Source organism: Buteo buteo, chromosome 3 (assembly GCF_964188355.1).
Source record: "Buteo buteo chromosome 3, bButBut1.hap1.1, whole genome shotgun sequence".
Classification (NCBI taxonomy): Eukaryota; Metazoa; Chordata; class Aves; order Accipitriformes; family Accipitridae; genus Buteo; species Buteo buteo.
Window position 1 is genome coordinate 69,880,718 of NC_134173.1, and position 19,227 is coordinate 69,899,944.

The 19,227-nt window shown below is 40.2% G+C and overlaps 1 protein-coding gene across 1 annotated transcript in view; it reads left to right on the forward strand.

Annotated features, from left to right (window-relative positions):
• Positions 1–19,227, forward strand: part of TG (thyroglobulin) — a 158,398-nt gene that overhangs the window by 22,992 nt on the left and 116,179 nt on the right. The window contains exons 16-22 of the mRNA XM_075024393.1: positions 198–398; positions 4,257–4,466; positions 6,712–6,866; positions 7,356–7,512; positions 12,416–12,640; positions 17,319–17,468; positions 19,031–19,201. Of these exons, the coding sequence (XP_074880494.1) occupies positions 198–398; positions 4,257–4,466; positions 6,712–6,866; positions 7,356–7,512; positions 12,416–12,640; positions 17,319–17,468; positions 19,031–19,201 (1,269 nt within the window). The remainder of the gene's footprint in view (positions 1–197; positions 399–4,256; positions 4,467–6,711; positions 6,867–7,355; positions 7,513–12,415; positions 12,641–17,318; positions 17,469–19,030; positions 19,202–19,227) is intronic.

Genomic DNA, 19,227 nt, shown 5'->3' on the forward strand with positions numbered 1-19,227 from the left:
TTAAATCTTTAGAAAAAATGTGGTTTTTCTAGTGGAAGTAAAATTTTCTGTTTCAATAATGACTCAAATTATTTATGGTTTCATGATCCCTCATCTGTCTTCCTTCTAATAAAACAGGCTGAAAGCACTGCTGTTAAAGTCTTTAGGGCAGTTTGTTGTCTTCTGTTCTGTATCTTGCAATGAATTTCTCTTTAAAGGTCCTAGCTTCTGCAATATGCTGAAGTCTAAAACTGGTTTACGAGAAGCTGGGAAAGGCTACATCCCACAATGTGAAGGGGACAACGGGACTTTCTCACCCGTGCAATGCAGCCAGGATCAAGAGAGCTGCTGGTGTGTCTTTGACAATGGAGAAGAGGCGCCAGGGACACGAGTAAGCGGAGGAAGACCCGCATGTGCAAGTGAGTTCCTCATTGAGGCGCGTTGCTTCTGAGCACATCCAGGTCTTGAACTTGACCATGATCCTGACTTTTTCCAATATTTAGTTGTATTTAATCTTCTTTATTCAGACCTTTATAGAGACTTTTGCTCAAGCAGTATGCTTATCTTTGTGTTATAGCAGATTTCAGACCTACCTGGGCATGATGTCCAGTTTTCTTCAAGTGCTTTGTCAGAGAGAAAGGAGAAGGGAATGGATCTTTAACTTCCTTATTCATAAAATTGATTCAATCAGAGCAGTTGAGCTATAAAACTTAGCTAAAAAGTCAATCTGAACAGCTCGGTGCAAACTTGAACCTGTTCTAGTCTGAGCTGGCTCTGTGATTAAAAGCCATTCAACTGACTAAAACAAAATTTGAAAAATGTATGCTTCTGCCATTCCTACTCTTGGCTTGTGACAAGAGTTGTGAAAAGGATGTGCCAAAACACTACATATTCACAGAGTATTTCCTGCATGACCAGACCTGCAGAGCACTGGAATGCACTCATGGTTTCCAGTGAGATGTCCAAATGGGAGACATTTCACTAAATTTAATTTGCAATGGCCTTTCTACATGTTCCCATCACTGAAGCAAAACAAATTAAACTTTCTACAAAGCTGTGCTCCGAAGTGTAATGATTAGTGGAAACTAGAGATGTAAAAGAAAATCTTCAACTAGTTCCTGCAGGACACTACTGTTTCCATAGTTCTTTTGTTTGTTTTTTTTTTAAATGACAGCTGTTGTTAGATTTAGGAAAATGAGACCATATGATAAGAAATTGCTTCAGTTTCCTTTTGTGATTCTGCTGTATAAAGAGCAACACATACTCACCAACCAAATACCTGATTGGGTCAGCCCAACTGGCTGTAAGGCATTTTAATCAATTAGATAGCTCCTCAGCCAACTTGGAAACCACCACCAACATCATTTTCTTTGAACTCTTGTACCAATAGAGAGCTATGCGAACGGGATTTTACGAGAAGCCACAAGAAGACCCCAGGGTTGTATCTGCCTCGTGCATGATCAGTCTAACGAGTACAGTGCTGCTGCCATCCTGCTTTCAGGTTACGGGCTAGTATCTCTGTGGGACACGGGACTGTGATATTTATTTTGTTTAGACCAGCTGGAGGAACTCAGCGCGACACCTGGCACTCAGCAGTAGGGATTGACGTTCCCATAGACTCCGAAGGTGAACAGAAAAAAAGTGGAAGCATTTCTAGTAGGCCAGAGAAAAGTGAGAACTAGTTGTAAATGTTAAGTCCTTGATACCTCCTTCTCTCCATGAAAGCTCATTTTTCTAGATTTCCCCCTAAATTCCAAGGGAATTTAGGAATATGTTCTAAGGAGGGTGTAGGTCTACCCTGAAATATGCCTTTAAGGTGATTTTACATTTTGCTTGCACTTCTGATGTTTCTTTTCTGATGCTGTACTTTTTCTAGCGGAAACAGTGACTGAATGATTAATGACCTTTCTTTTTTAAAAGACTGAGCTGAGAGAGAGAACTGGAAACCTGGCTTTACTGAAAGCTATTTGTTATTTTCTGCATAGAAATACCATTGAAATAATCTTTAATGATTTTCCTGGATTTTGAAATAGCAGTGGAACTTTTTCATGCTAAATGACTTAGTTATTGTGTAAGAATAAAGAAGCAAAAGAGATTTTTTTTTTTCCCCTCAGTCTATCAGCCTTATACCTCTAGTCCTGGGAAATACTGATAATTATTCAGGAAAAAGGGAAAGGAGTGCTATCTCACTATCTTGGAGATCTTGTCTATCAGCAAAAGAAGCTGCTGTGGTGGGAAAATAAGATACACTTCTCCCCCAACATCAGAAGAGACAGCTGTAAACAGCAAGTAATAACTTCACAGTGCCCAGTGCATGCAGTGAGTTTTTCATTAGCTTAATCGTTTCCATCAGAGGTAGAATCCAACTTTTTCTAGTTGACATGCACTGGAGAGATGATGCCAAGTATCCTAGCAGTCCTCACACGCCTCTCCCATCCTCATGCCCCCTTTCCACAGCTCTGAGTAGAGATAGAGAAGAGAAAGCCTTCCAGAGCAGGTCCTGGAGACAGTAATTTCCTTATGGAAACGTTTAGAAACACTTGTGAAAGAAGTGTCAATATTAAGCTGGATTCTGATTCGCTCCTACAGAACCAAGAAATTGGGGCAGAAATATAAGAATGACAAAATGGTGCAGGCTTGATAACGATAGTAAATGGGATGACATTGTAGAAGGATAAATGAGCAAATTACTGATTATGAACTGAAACCTGTGAACCACACCAGGAAACCACCCATCACTTATGTTTTGGGGGCTGGTTATCTCCCTGGTTAATGCACCAACTCTCACTGGAACAGACAGTAAAAGAAGGTAGCAGCATACAGCTGAGACTGGATTTGACTTGGTGGATGCAGAATTGTGTCAGAGTGATAAAGAGACCACAGGCTGGTTTTTATGTACTTTGTATAAAGAGATATTAATGTAATTTACACACAATGGTGGATGCAGTTTACATTGGTCAGGATAAGTATTAATATTTCTTCTACAGTGTTATCTTTTGTCCTAAAATCTTGGGAGGTTTATTAAAAGTTAGTTAAGCAAGGATGCCAGGTTTCCACCTTTACTGAAAAAGAGACTGGATACAGAGTCAATGAATGAAGAGAAGGAATGTAGTGGCCCCATTTTACAGAGCTATTGCAGAAAAGATGCTGTAAAATAAACTTGGGAAAAAAAAATGCATTTGGCACTTCAGAGAGACAGATAGGAAAGCCTTTTATTTTGGCATTGAAATGCTCAGGGTTGGAAAACAAAAATGTACTGTGCACACTGGATCCCAGATTCATCCTGCAATGTTTTAAGCTATAACTGAAGTGGCTGCTAAGTTAAGGAATTAATCTTCATATCTCCATCAGAAGGGGAGACAGAGGCTGCTCAGACCTGAACCATCAGCAATGTTTGCCTTCGTCCAGTGACTAGGGAGTTTGGGACTGATCTGAGCATTGGTATTTGGAAAATGATCTCTCTCTATATATATACACTAAACAAGTGAACGTACAATATGAGAACATCTTTTTCTTTATTTCTAATTGAAAAAGTTGTTTTTTCTTCCTATGTTTTGTAGCTCTAGAACTCAGAATTTTTTAATTATTACTAGATATATTCAGTAATTAGTTTGGGATTTGGCTAACACTGAGTGAAGCATTTCGTTTGCACTGATTAGTAGAAATTAATTATCATTGTAGTTAGCCTCCTATAATAGTTTGTTACAGTGGGCTAGCAGGGTTGAAATGACTGTGTTGATGCAGTGTGAGTAGATAGGGTAGACTTTGTGCTCCAACTCCAAAGCTGTGTACTGCTGTTAAGGACCTGCTGGATCACCAGAAACATCCTGGTGCTGTTGAAGACACCGTCATCATGAGATCCTGATCTTAAAGTTTTCAAATTCCACTCTAAAGGGAATGAAGGCTTTTTTCTTTGGCTCTGCCTATTTCCACTGGATATCTTTTGTAAAGGTTTGTTCTGCTGATGGTTAGAAACCTCCTTCTCATCTCCTGCTTAAATTTATTCAGGGCTGGTTTAAACTTATCTGTTCTTAGAAACCACCACGCATGTAACTTTCTGGACCCAATGCATTACTGATCGAAGTCAACATGTGTCTTCTCATCAGCTTTAGTAAATTGAACCATGCTGACATCAAACCAGAACCAAGTTGAGATGAGTGGGAAATGCACAGCGTGCTGTCTAGATTTTCTCTGTTGATACAAGGGTTTTGAGGACTTTTTACTGGAAGTGCTTCATAGTATGCCACTAATATATCCCCTTTCTCATGTGCCTAAAGGTCCGCGGTGTGCTCTGCCATTCGGTGCCTCATCTGTTCTCAACGGAGCCGTATTTTGTGAAAACATTTCTGGGCAAGCTTCAAGCATTCAGCAGTGCTGGCTGGTGTGTCGCCAGGGCTTCCGCAGCGCCTCTTCCAGCACGGCGTTCCAGTGCGACGTGCAACAGCGACGATGGGTCTCGGCTGTCCCGCTCTACCAGGCCTGCCAGAGTATGTCTGAGCTGCTGCGGGTTGGGAAGGGCGCAGAGCAGTGTAAATAGACGTGCAAAAATCTGCTTTCATCACGAAGCTACTGTGTGAATGACACTAATAGGGCACAACAGTTATATGGGAGTTGCTAAAATAAGGTGCAATAGATTCGTCCTGTCTTCTGCCGTCTTCATCTCTGTCTCTTGGCTGGCTCCTATGCCAGAAACAGTCCCACTTTTCTGTAATGATATAGCTATAAATAGTTATTCAATCTATATGCAGATTTTTCTTTGTTAGTTAAAAGATGCTGGCACCACGAAGTGATTCTGATGGAACTACTTAGTCCTGGAAGAACAGATGAGCACCAGATGTTTGAATTTGGCAGAACTTGACTGTTTATTTGCATAATCAAGTCACTGTTACTTCTGCATCTTTTTGCAGCAGTCTTTTCTTTAGGATTATTGTTGTCTTTGTTGGCTGATTTGTGGTGTTTTTCAAACCATTTTTATTTCAAGAAAAAAATGGCACTTTAACTCTTGGAAGAATCAGTTGTCTATTCAGAGCTCATGTAATTGGATATTAATGTTGGCCTTTTCAATTATTTCAAATAGAGATACACTCTGATCAAAATGGCAATTTGCAGCAGTGCTGAACTTTGAGAAATGTGGATCTTGATGCCAAGTTTGCAGCTACTCTTCATCTCCAGAATGGGTTAAGCCCATTCTGGAAACCCCTGTATTGACACATTTCCAGTTGTAACCCAGGTCTTCTATTCCAAATGTAAATGTTTTTAAACTTTAAATGTCAGACTGAGGCTTTTATCTGTCTGTAATCATGTTTTCTAGGTTATTGTAGCGTGTTATCAAGTAACTTTCGTGTTTGCCTCATGGCAGTTGTATAACTGTAAGGACAGAGGGAGGGGTGTGAATCTGATACAAGCTGCTGTTCAATGCAAGCTAAGGACCTCCTCCAGTAATTTGTGTTTGAACTAGAGCATGGTTTAAGGAACGAGGAAAAAATTCCCAACACATCAGAAGGTGATTGAATAAACTTCACAATAGTGGAGAATTCACCACAACACTTAGTAATTTGATCCAATGGATAATTACCCACGCTCTTCAAAATCTTATTGCCTGTTCTTTACGTGTACACTTAGAGATTGTGGTTAAGGCAGCTCTTAAGTACTCTCTGATAAACTAAACAGAGAGAGGTCTTTGTGCCTTGCAGGAAGAAACAGGCTTTTGTGTCCTCTGGTCCCTCCCACCATTTTTCTTGGAAGCTCTCCAGGCTTTCCCATGCTCGTTTTGGGGTGAGGGACAGGGAATCCAGCAGTGACGCTTGTATGTGATGCAGCGAGGGTCTGGAGAGGAGGTGAATGAGCGAGAGGAAAGAGGGAGCGCTTGTCCAGGCTGGTGGGATAAGAGCCAGCTCCATTTGGAGGTGACATGACAGAATGACTGCTGTGCTGATTCTGAGATAACAGACCCTCCGTGAAGCCTGGGATCAGCATAACTCCAGTGGAGACAAGAAATTTGCACCTTTTTTTTTCTGGCTAAAAACTGGCTAAATAGATTTTCATTTTGTGACTGATGAGCTCACTGATTTCTCCTCGATTTGTGTGATTTGTGTCACTTTTGTTTGCTATCAAAAAATTGAAAGGCCCTTGTAGGTGTCCACATCAACGCCATTATTATGCAATCAAATTTATTCTCTCCTAAAATTTGATTCCCAGTTAATTTGACAAGCTAGGTTTCTGAAATCCCATTTGAATTAGTATTAATTGCTTTAACCATTTAATTCCTTTTTTAATAGAAGTATTTTCATGATTGTGTCCAAGAGAAATGGAGGTTGACAGGTCAATAATTCTTGTCTTCCTGTTTATTTTCTAAGTATTGGCATAACGTCAGCTTTCATCTACTTCTCTGGAAATTCCTATCTGCTAAGGCTTATAAAAAGTCATCATTAATGATCCAGATTGTTCCTTATCCTTCTGTGAGTTAATGCTTCAGTGTAAAATATCTCTTTGTTATTATATAACTATATCACCTGGCTTTTTCCCTAATGCACAACATATATATTTATCAAGCATGTCTCTTGCTGCTTATTATTTACTTCCAACAACTCTATTGCTTTCAGCTAGAAATGGGGAGATGCTATTGATGCAAGATCGAAATGCCAAAACAGCGTTGCCTTTTCTCAAAATAACTTTGAAAGTCAGTTTCTACATTAGCAAGGCTACTAAATGCCCTTTCTTCTTAATTTTTAGAGCTTCAATTATTTCAGACAGTCCAAGCTCAAACACACTTTCAACTACTGCTGCCTCCTGAGAAGACTTGTAGTTCTGACTACTCTGGATTACTCCAGGCATTCCAGATATTTATTTTAGATGAGTTGAAGGCTCGTGGTTTATGTCACCTCCAGGTAATTTCAATTCCTTATTCTCTGTTGTTGGTGGCTTTTTTTTTTGTTTGTTTGTTGGTTGTGTTTTTCTGTATTTAAAAAAAAAAAAAAAAGAGGTGAGACACAAAGTAGGACTTTGCCTGTTTGAGAGAGGTGGAAGAGCAGAACATTCCATGAAATCTGTCAGGACTGGCAGCACTCTTATATGGATGACTGGGAAAATTGGATGTTTAGTCTCACTAAACCCACATCAGCTTAATTATAGCCATAGAAATTATATCACATCAGTCCAATATTTATTAAAAATATGTTTTTATTGAAGAGAACCTATTGACTATTCCTACAGTGAGTAAATGACCCGCTACAATTACTTTTCCTCTTTCTGTTTTTACAGGCCCTTTTGAAAATGTTGCTTTTTAGCATAGCACAGTGCAAATGAATAGGGAAAGGCAAGAAATGGAACGTTTCTCAGGTTGACTAACTGTGGCTTCATTTAATTTTGAACTCAAGGTAAATGCGTTTGGAAGTACTGGCTCTGTTTCTGTCTGTGATGATTCCACCGTCTACGTCGAATGCCTGGGCATGGACCGCCTGGGGGTAAACATCACGTGGAGAGCTCAGCTGGAAAACATCCCAGCAGCTTCTCTCCCTGACTTACATGATATTGGTAAGTTTTTTTTCCTCTGATATTTCTGTGAATTAAACTTCCTTTGCTTTTAATTGTTTTGCTTCCCTGTGTCTGCTCTTAGGAGACACTAACACGGTGTTACAAATGCTCACTGAAATTGTCTTCATAACGCTGGAGTTGTGGTTTTGAGCTTTATGGTGTTGATGTATTTCTCTTTTCAGGCTGTGGCTGCACAGTGGAAAGGAGTTATAATTGAATGTTTCTTTCAGATAGAACTGCCTCTCCCAGCTTCCTTCACTGAGATTGAAAATTACTTTATCGGGCATGAGCTGAACTGTCGCAGATGTTAATTTCCATTGGGTGGGTCCTCAGTGGTGGAAAAGATTGTGTTCTTTTTTGGGTTGGACTCAGAGAAACACAATTCACACATTGCCAAAAATATAACTAATTTCTTCCAAGTTGTTATTTGGGGCTTTTTTCCCCCCCCTTTAGAATCATAGAATAGTTTGGGTTGGAAGGGACCTTAAAGATCACGTAGTTCCAACCCCCTGCCATGGGCAGGGACACCTTCCACTAGACCAGGTTGCTCAAAGCCCCATCCAACCTGGCCTTGAACACTGCCAGGGATGGGGCAGCCACAACCTCTCTGGGAAACCTGTTCCATTGTCTCACCACCCTCACAGTAAAGAGCTTCTTTCTTACATCTAGTCTAAATCTACCCTCTTTCAGTTTAAAGCCATTACCCCTTGTCCTATCACTACATGCCCTTGTAAAAAGTCCCTCTTCAGCTTTGTTGTAGGCCCCCTTTAGGTACTGGAAGGCTGCTAGAAGGTCCCCCCTGGAGCCTTCTCTTCTGCAGGCTGAACAACCCCATCTCTCTCAGCCTGTCTTCATAGGAGAGGTGCTCCAGCCCTCTGATATCTTTGTGGCCCTGCTCTGGACTCACTCCAACAGGTCCATGTCCTTCTTATGTTGAGGCCCCCAGAGCTGAACACAGTCCTCCAGGTAGGGTCTCATGAGAGCAGAGCAGAGGGGGAGAATCACCTCCCTCGACCTGCTGGTCACGCTTCTTTGGATGCAGCCCAGGATACGGTTGGCTTTCTGGGCTGAAAACGGACATTGCTGGGTCATGTTCGGTTTTTCATCCACTAATACCTCCAAGTCCTTCTCCGCAGGGCTGCTTTCAATCCACTCATCTCCCAGCCTGTATTTCTGCTTTCTTTCTTTTTCCCCTTTTTCTATTTATTACATTACCTTTAACACTAAAGAATGACCCTTACCTAAGATGTCCTAGAGCAATTTATGCAGAGATCACTGACTGGCAGAATTTTTCTGTGGTTTCCAAGTGAGGTAGGGATGGTGTAAGGAACTTCTTTCAAAGCAGTCAATGTTTCCCTTTAAAATAAAAGAGGTAAAAGACATATCCCAAGTTCAAATGCCCTCTGTGCCACCTTTTCTCCAGTTTCCTTGCTTTGCAGTAGTGTTCCCAGGACTAAATATAAATAACTCTGCCTGCACGTGTCCTTCCCTCTATCTTGGAGACTTGGAGACGTGTGGCCTACAGCAGTTTTTACCTGATCAGAATCAAATTTGAAAGCCTTCGGGACACAGAGAGCTGCTGCAGTGGTCGTGTGGTTCCTGGCTTTACAGTCTGTTTATGTTTACATCCATTCAGTTGCTCCAGATTATAGGGTAAACATGAATATTCAAGCAGTTTTCAGAAGATGGATCAAAGAATAAGTGTGTTTGGTTTTACATTAAACTCTACTTTTGAGAGTGTTCCACTTCAAGGGCATTACATTTTTTTACCTTCTCCACATTATAATTTCCCTGTAGTACTAAACTGCTTTTCAGGGAATGACTGTATGGTTTCATAAGAGGCAGAGCAGAACCTGCTCTCTATATACTCTTGGCACCATCAACTTCCATTACCTTCTAAGGCAGCTTTGGGTCTTTCTGTTTGAGGAGTTTTCTGGTGTATTTACACAGGGTGAGCAAATTGGCTCTCTGATTTGAAAATCTACATTACTAAACCAGCTTTGTTCTTCTCCTAGCTTCTTTATGGGTAAATGAGAGGTCTTGCTATTTTGTTTTTTCTCCTGTGAAGTAGCTGAGAAAATATTACTAAACAGAAGCACAGCATGCATATGTTCCCAATGGAGAATTTCAAATCTAAATCACTTGTGAATACTTTGTTACTTTTTTTCCTTGCAGATTTTTTCATGTACTAAATTCCAAGGCTGTGCAAATCCCTTCCTGAAGGATCTTATACCATTTGGCTTTGTAGCTTAGACCTCAGCTCTAAAATATTGAGGATCACTTGCAGCAACTTTTCTCTTTTCTGTTCAACAGGCAAAAATACTGTGGATTATAAAAATGAGCTTTTGGTGGATGAACATATAGTAAACAGTCCCCATCAGTGAGACTGGAGGAAATCAATCCCTGCCCTACACAATCGATATTTTAAGCTGTGTCTTTGTGCTCTGTATTTTCCTTAAAGAAAATTTTAAAAAAGAACAAATTTACTTTTTTTCTTTCTCTTTTCTCTCACTCTCTCATTTGGCCAATATAAACTCTAGGTGACCTTTCCTGTTGAAATTAGTGCTTCATTCAACAGAAGCAAACCTTAAATCAGATTTTTTTTCCCCACTGCACAACACAAGATGCAACCATTTGCAGGATATTTCTGTATGTGAAAAGATGTATTGTCCCCTGAGAAGTTGAAGTCCCTAAAGATATACCAGGCCCAGGACAAATGCTCAGTAAGAACTTCCAGTAAATCTAACAACGTACGAGACGCGTGGTAGCTTGAATTGCCAAAATTGTTCAGCAAAACAGGAGCAAAACCAGGGAAGCACTGTTTTATCTGCCATGCTTTAGAGCATGCTGAAGGTCCCAGGAAGCTCCTCTTGGACCAGAAGCTAGGTCTTATGTCCGCAGGGAAGTGTGTTCCCAAGCTGGCCAGCTGTGCTGGAAGGGCTGAACCAAGGCAGCTCGCGGAAGACGTTAGCAGCAAGTCTGTGGCTGGCACGTCCGTCAGGCACTGAATTGTTCTCTACTGAGACATTCCAGGATGTACCTGTCTACTTGCCATGCATGAACATGTATACTACAGTTAAACACTCATTTACATACTCTGAATGTAAAGGATATTGTATATGCGTGGATACATAGTTTGGTCATAGGAGAGTCACAATCAGTGATAGTGTTAAGAACTTTTCAACACAGGGAAACACTTTAGACTAAAGGACGTTCAGCAGACTTAAGTGGGTTCTTACTGGTTTGATTATTGGCTGCTTTTCTACATGTGAATTCCCTTGGGCTGTCATTTCAAGGTGATTTTTAATTCTGCCTCAGCTAGTCACTAGACAATTAGGAAGGATATTTGTTTGAATAAAAGGCTAATCTGCTTATTCCTGCTTTCAGTTATGAGACAATTTCTGGCAAAACATTTGCAAAGTGTTGTTGGTTATGTGGTGATCTCCAATTACTTCTGCGCGAACTGAGTATCATTTTGGCCTGGGGTTGAACAAAACCAAGTGGTATTTTGTTGATTATAGTATGTGTCAGTGCAGCAGAAGGATAGGTTGCTCAAAGCCGAAGGAAACGGAACATTGAGAATACAAGGACACAGCTGCCAGCTTTAATGAGAGGTCTGTTCACTTTAGCCCATAAGTGTAAAAACCTCATGTCCCTCTTCTGCAAGGGGGGAAGCAATGTCTACACGACAGCAATTGGCTACGGACCAACCTTCAGGAAGAGAGGACACCTACACCTTCAGTATTAAAGGTCTAGGATGATTTTTCAGAAAAAGCGGTGTACGTCTGGGGTCCATTCAGCACGGGCAGGAGGGCAGTGCTGTGTCACTGGAGCCTCGTACCAGGCTGTGAAATTCTCTCCTCGCACAACTGAAAAGCCACCCATGGGCTACAGTGCAAAGGCAGGAAACTCATCCTGTGAGAAGGCAGCGATACCCTCAGCTGTTTGCCTTGGACACATAAGTCACAAAATAATAATCTTTGTACAGCATGTGAGCTGTAACATTCCTCACGTTCTCTTTATGTATGTATCATCCTCCCTGTGAAAATTCAACATCCAAGGTCATAAGTGTAGTCCCAAAACTTCCCCATCTGCTGGGTTACTGGGCTGCCCATTACCTGTAGCTACAGCAGGCCCTTGTCTTGCAAATTTGGACCAGTAAACCACATCAACATTTCATTCAATGTCATAAACTCTGCAGGGACAAACAGAACATGATAGCAAACAAAATCCCCTGGGAACACTGTCCTCGTAGTACTTCTGGTCCAGCCAAACTGGGTAATTTGCTCTTGCTCTAGCGCTGAAAATTGACCTTGCACAAGTCATCAAAAGGAAGCTGTCTGGGCAACTAAGAATATAGAGAGTAGGAAAGGTACTCACTGTTTTCCAGCTTTAAACACCAGCTTCAGCAAACGTGAAGAACATGCCTGTTACATATGTGGATATGTTGAATATCAGTAGTGTGATGGAAGGTGATTATTATATTGTTACAGATTCTGGCCTTCAAAAACAAACCAACAAAATGCTGAAAAAGAGGCAAATGATACCCATTGAAAAAAACAGGAATAAAATAAATCTGAATGTCAGATAATCCTGGTTTTCATCTGCTGAATTTTTGTAACTCAGAAATCAAATTTTGTTCTCCGATGCTTTAGTTTTTTAATATCCTGGGTATTGTTGGGGTTTTTTTGCTGTTTCCTTAGCACCTTCTACATATATTGAGATTAGGCCTTTAATCTGATAGATGCTGTACAGATTAATTCTTGTCTGCTGTTTGCTAACATGCTTGTATTTCTGTATTTGCCTATGTTTTAAACTTAAAGTTCATCAGTTTCTGTGCAGTTATCCATTCCCATATTGGAAGTCTCTTTCATGCTATTTTGCTGTATTTTTCCCCCTTTAGAAAATGCAATTGTGGGAGAAAATCTCATTGGAGCATTTATAAAAGAGATTAAAGATGGTGCTTTTCTGCTGCATTTGGACTCCAAGCTATTCCTAGCAGACTCTTTCATTGATTTTCCCCGGGATGAAGAGTTTGATCTGTCTCCGAGTGTGCAACTAGGATGTAGAAGCGGGTTTCGAAGAACTTCATCTTCTGGGAAAGCAGTCCCAAATTCACAAGGATGTGGTATGTCTCAGTTTAGCTTTCCCTTCTTTGATGTTGTTAGGAATCAGTATAAAGCTACAGTTAGAAAATCATCAGTGAACTTGTGTTCATGGTTAATATGTGAAAGGCATGAAGCGCCAACATGAATGATAAATCTGAGGAGAGATGGGAATTAGTGCTTTGCTTACTGTTCAGTCCTTGCATTGAACCAATGATTTAATGATTTGGAAATAGGCATCATGGCACTGACATTGTCTAGAAGGTTTTGCAAACATTTTGGGGGATTTTTTAGTTCTGTCTGGTATTAGGTGGTCTTTCTATAACGTACGTGATCATTAATAAGAAGATTTCACAAAGATAATGTAGGCAGTGCTTCAGATGATAACACATTACCCAGAATAGAAACCTAGATGCAGAAATGGCAAAAATCCTGAGATTGTGATTTCCTGGGACAAGTCCAGCCAGCTCAGATGGAAGCTTTCTCGGTGTCAGCCAGCACCCAGACCTGATTGCGCTTCTGCCCTCTTCTCATCTTCTTTCCTTCTGTTTAGTCTGCTTCCCTGGAACAGGCTGCCTTTCTGCCAGCATCCTGCTTAGGGCTGCCAAACCTACCTTTTTGATGGATCCCCGTGGCCGTGCCTAGCGGTCCTGTGTACCAGGTCATGCTGCCAAAGAGCCTTAATAGCCCTGCTCTTGTTTCTATCAACATCAACCCTCCTACAGTGCAACCCTGATCGTTCTCGTTGGCCCAGTTAGCATCAGTGAGTCTGTGTGTTACTTGGGTCAGTTTAGGATGTATTCACTATGCCTAGCTTTTTTTGGGGGGGAAGAGAGTGGGAATGTACCACTTCTAGGTATAAGATCAACAATAGCAAGTATTGGATAAGTTTTCCAATATGGGGAGTATTTTCAGATGGGAAAACTTGAACACTATGCAGCTTAAGTTAGAGACCCTAGGAGCAAATCAAAATACATGGCAAATCAAAATACATGAACAACTTAGCTTCCTTCTTGGTTGGTATGGTGGTTCTCTTTAAGGTAGGAGAGCTTCCTAATGCCTGGGCAAGGGCTTCAAAGTAATCAAGTGATGAATCAGTTCTGAACTGCTGCAGTTTCCAGTTTGGACCTTTAAGGGTAAATTGACTGCAGTCACAGTTCATCTCCATAGTCTGAAACACTTCAGATTTTGGTTATTTAAATACACCATGCAAAAAAAAATATTAATTCTTACTGAGAATCCGGAGTCTGTAGCAACTTGCAGTTACTTAACAAGATGTACTGTTGTACTGATGAAAGGTATCATTATTTATAGAGTAGAGTCCATCACTTAGAGCAGAAGAACTTACAAAGAATTGGATCCTTCTGCCAAATATTTCCTGCCAAGGATAAAGGCCTCTAGGAAGCAGTGAATTAATTTACCTTGTGAGTTAGTTCGTACATATTTGAACCAGCTAGCTGTAGAAAAAGTCACTCGGTAAAGCAGACTTATTGTAGAGATGTGGAAAGGAGACAGTTTATGCTCCAGCTTTTGGCAGAGATTTCATATTCTAAGATGTCATGGTATACGTGCTGCTGGACACTGGTTTGTGTGGGAGGACTGCATATTTTATTCTAAACAGGGGATTTAGGAATTCTGTTTCTGGTTTCTCTAAGATACATGCATACATATATATATATATTTAGTTTTATTTTGCTTTATGGATATATTCTGGTCATTTATTCTGTCTGCATCTGTTTCTCTACTAATAATAGGGACTAGTAGTGAGAATTATCACCTGTGTGGTATCTATTGTGTGAGGGTGACGTGGTTTCTTTCTTTATTGTCTTCCCTTTCCTGTTCCACCTCGTTGTTGCAATACAAATTGTCTTCTTGGATCCTGATCTTACTTATTTGTTTGTTTTTATTTCACTGTAAATGACATTTCCCCTTGCTTCAGGAAGCACGGACAGCTCTTAGTAGCGGCAGCTTTCTGGTGTTCTCAGTAAACTTAATATTTTCATTTAGGAACATGCAGCTTGCATGAACCTGTCTCTTCATCTCATGTATTTTCCTTACAGTCATCTGTTTCTTTCATGTTTTCTTGCCTATAAAATGGGTAACATTTATCATGTGTTAGTTTTTCTTATGTGACATTTTTTTATTTGTCTCAGTCTTACACTGAGTTACTTTACCTCACAGTTATTCATGAATATAATTTCTTAAGAGTCTGAGGTAACAGTTTTATTTTAGCTAAATTTTAAAGGGGCAAAGGACACTTTCATTGCTAGGTGTGAGTCCAAAAGAAGAGAGTTGGAAACTGTCCAGGAGGTAGCTTTATGAACTCAAACATTCTCCCCCCATTTATTTCAGGAGAAAACCTGAAGCCTTTTTGTGAGTTATCTTTGTTTTATTACACATTTTTATGCTGGTTCCTTTTATTATTTAGAATGCTTGGCAATTCTATCAGAATTGCTTTGAGCAGAGCATAACCCAAATCAAATAAAGTCCTAGATTTATAGCTGAGCTGGCAGTTCAAGACTTCATTTCTAGTAATCTAGATCAAGAATCTGATATCGCAAAGTTTTTCAGTATCCCTGGAGGGAGGAAAGAGCAGTGCAAGCACTGGGTAATGATCAGTTCTGACAGTTTTTAAGCATGCTTGGTGTAGTGAGAGCTGGTTTTAAGAAAAAGGAGGCTACTATGAGGAGTGGTATCTGCACAGTCGCTCCAGTGAGTTGTTCTTTAGCCTGGAATTTGCTACCCAGCATGTTGTTCCCTTGGTACACAGAAGCTCGAGCCTAGTTAGAAGTGAGACCAGGTTCCAAATTTCATGTGCCGGAGCAACGGATTAAATTTGGGCTTTTTTTTTTTTTTTTCCCTTCCTATTTCAGGGATACAAAGTCTGGACTCAGTGCTAACTCTTAGCTCTGAGATTTTGGCACAAAGCTGTTGTCTAGTTTCTTATATTCTTAAGATGTGTGAATGTTAAAGCTTGGAAGAAGTACAATATGATGGTTTGTCTGACTTCTAGAATCAAACCTATCCTCTATGTGATTGTGTTGAATGTAACCTATAGCTGAAATGATTTGTGCCTCCAAGAGTTATAGAGTCTAGAAAACATGCTTCTCTGCACCAACAGTTTTTGCTGTTCTTTGTGCCCTTTTGTTAATCTAATGTGTGAGACAAAAGGGAATTTTACTTGCTTAAAATGTGATAGGAGACACAGATGTTACTTTTACATCATGACTACAACTACAAAAACAGGAGGATGCTTTGAAGAGCTTAATTTGTTCCTTTTTAAACTTTAATTGCTTAATTAGTGTCCCTCATGTTTACATTTTGTCTTCAATTTAGGCATGGATTACTCATTTCATTTTAATTTCAACTGTTGTTCATTTGCAATGAGTATGATCCTTTTTGCATGTGTTGGAAAATGTCTTTAAAATGTACCAGACACTCTTGTGTATTAAATAATGTGCTTGAGAAAGGAGAATTCTGTCTGATGGAGGATTTTTTGGCTCCATAATTGATTTTAGATATGTGTTATACCTAGAGTAATTACCTTGATATGTACTTGGGAGGAAAATTTCAATCTCACAGTTGTCTCACCCTAGACCTTCCCATTGGACCAGTTAGAGCAGATGAAGGAAGATATGATCATTTTTATATTAATTGTCTTTTTATTCTATTAAAATTTAGGTGCTTCTATAAGTTAAATTAATTTACATTCCGGTGTGTTGGCCAGAACAGTAATTCATCATATGGGTTGTACTGGGGGTGGCCAATTTTCCATTACTGTTTCTCTCTCATACAACCTTAAACTGCTGTCAAGACATAGGGAAAGAACAGAAATGACGTTTTGCACCTTGTCAAAGTCCCAAAATATACATTTGATAGTGTTTTGAAGGAAATCTACATCTGGAAAGCAGCTGTGAAATAACAAGTAAAGGTATTGTCCTGCAAATGTGTCTGTGACTCTTCTGCTTTAATGTTCGTTCGAATGATCTGGAGGGAAAGACAGTACTTCATGACTTCGCAGAAGACAAAGAATTTTATTTCTAACATGCAACAGGTCAGCTGGAAATACTACTCCTGATTGTTCTGAAAATGATATATGTGCAGACTAAAAATATCTTTTTGTTTTGTGTTTGGGTTGTCATGTGCACAACTAGTGACTTTTAATCCAGCCATTGCTGTTTAGTTTGGAAGTGCTTACCAAAAATTTAATTACCAGGAATTCTGAATGAAAGTGTTACCATATGGTGGTTCTATATGATGGTTTTGGATTTCCTACTCCTAGAAGCCTTCCTGTTTCTGTCTGTAGTGTGAGAAATTACTCTGTAGCTTGTGTTCCTTTGTTTTCTATGACAACGTATCCACAAAGGGCATTATCTTATTAGAAATGGATTTGACAAATGGAAGTTAGGCCTGGACTTGGCATTTCCAAACAGCTTGATGTGCACTAATTCAAGAACATTTTTAGGGTGATCTGAGAAAAAAAAAAGACCATAGTCTGTATTCCAGTCATTGGTGAGTTTAATGAACATTTAAGGAGTGTTTACCTTTGTTACAGCACTTAGAAATACATATATGAAAAGCTTGAAGCCTGTGGCAAGTCTACCAGCTTAATATATATATATACATACCCACACATATGTGTGCAAATGCCTGAACTGGTCGGATTCCAAAAGAGTAATAAGGTGATTGTTCTCTTTGCAGTTATTTGTCCTCCAGGCAGTCATTTCCAGAACGATGAATGCATTCCCTGCCCTCTTGGCTACTATCAGCATCAGACAGGACGTTCCTCCTGTATCAAGTGTCCTGTGGGCAAAACGACCAACTCTTATGGGGCCATCAGCGCTGATCACTGTAAGTTGTACTCATTTTTTCCCTTATCCTTTGTGTTCTGGCTTCAAATAACTACTGGAATATTTTTCTTCCATCTGTAAGTTTGGGAAAAAAAAAAAAAAATCCTTCCTCTGGGGTTTTTTGGATGGATATGATCTGTTCTGCATACATTCAAAGACATTTTACAAGAACAGAACAAACTGTCTGGTGTTTTGACCAAAAATACATGAGAAACGAGTGGTCAGTCTCATCCAGGATGTTGTGGTTCCTTAAAACGTGTTCATTGTCCTCAGGAATGATATCTGGATGTTCAGTATCAGTGAGAAATATCTTATGGAGTTCATTTATTGTTGCTTTCATGAACACTAAAGTAATCTTGTCTTTGTGCAGCTCTTTCCCCTGCAAATGCAAACACTTCTCACAAAGCAGCTATCGATAAGTTCACTAAAGGTGGTGTATTCAGTTTAAATGACCTATTTTGGAATGCAGTTCCGTAAAGAAAGTTACTTATTAAGTCCCAATTCAGTTGTGTCTGCAGAATTAGCTCATGCATAAAAATCAATGTGAGTAGTAAGAATGGGTTTCTCGGGAGTATCGGTGAGTACAGAGTCTGCTTTGTTCTGTTTCAACCTATTTATTCTCTTAGGTGCGATAAAAGAACAGGTTTATTGTAATGCACCCTGACATCAATTAGTTTTTGCCTAAAGTTGTCATTCTTCATTTCCATATGTGTTCCCTGTTTGGTATTGGACTCCTGTGCTTAAAAGTTTGCTCTTTAGGTTTTCTTTACTGCAAGTGCCTGCAGCTAAACCTGCCTGTTTCCACCCTACCTGCGTGCTGAGTCTCAGTGCCAGCCCTTCCCAAAAGGCCATGTTGTACACATTTAGCTTAGACTCTTTCTTTCTTTCCCTGCTCTCTCCTTAAAAAGTCTGAAGAGTTTGCCAATTTAATTGATGCGATGGCTCTTGTACTGTTGTTCATAACATTTCACAGATCCATTGCAGCAGGCACTGAACAAACCTGTATGAAAATAGAGTTCCTTCTCTGTACTACTTTGCTTTACAGTACTTAGCATAAACGGAGATTTGATCAATGGCAGAGAATCCTAAAAATGTTTGGAATATGAATTGCAGTAGCAACGAAGCAGGGAGACTACCATGTTTCAGAGCATGAAACACTGCAAATTATAGATCAATTTTCAGTGAAGTCGCTGCTGTACTTGGAGCGCTTTTGTCCTACAGCCCTGAAACACTGTCCTACTGCATTGACAGCACCAGAGGCAGTGGGCACAAACTGAAACACAGGAGTTCAGTTCCAGCTGAACATCAGGGAACGCCTTTTTACTGGGAGGGTGGCTGAGCACTGGCACAGGTTGCCCAGGGAGGCTGTGGAGTCTCCATCCCTGGAGATATTCCAAAGCCATCTGGACATGGTCCTGGGCAACCAGGTCTCAGTGGCCCTGCTTGAGCAGGGGGATTGGACCAGATGACCTCCAGAGGTTCCTTCCAACCAGAACCATTCTGTGAAACCCAGTGACAGCATTATCAAAGTACCTTTTTTCTTTTCTTGTTTGCTTGTAACAGGTATCTCATACTGTCAAAGCAATGAGCAGGGTCTGCAGTGTGGTGAAGATGGCCAGTATAGACCTTCCCAGCAAGACCCGGACACTAAGAAATCCTTCTGCATCGATAGCTTTGGAGCAGCACTGGACTGGACTGAAACAGATGATCTCCTTACAGACTACCAGTGCCTAGGTAAGTGTCAGAAGAATATTTTGGAT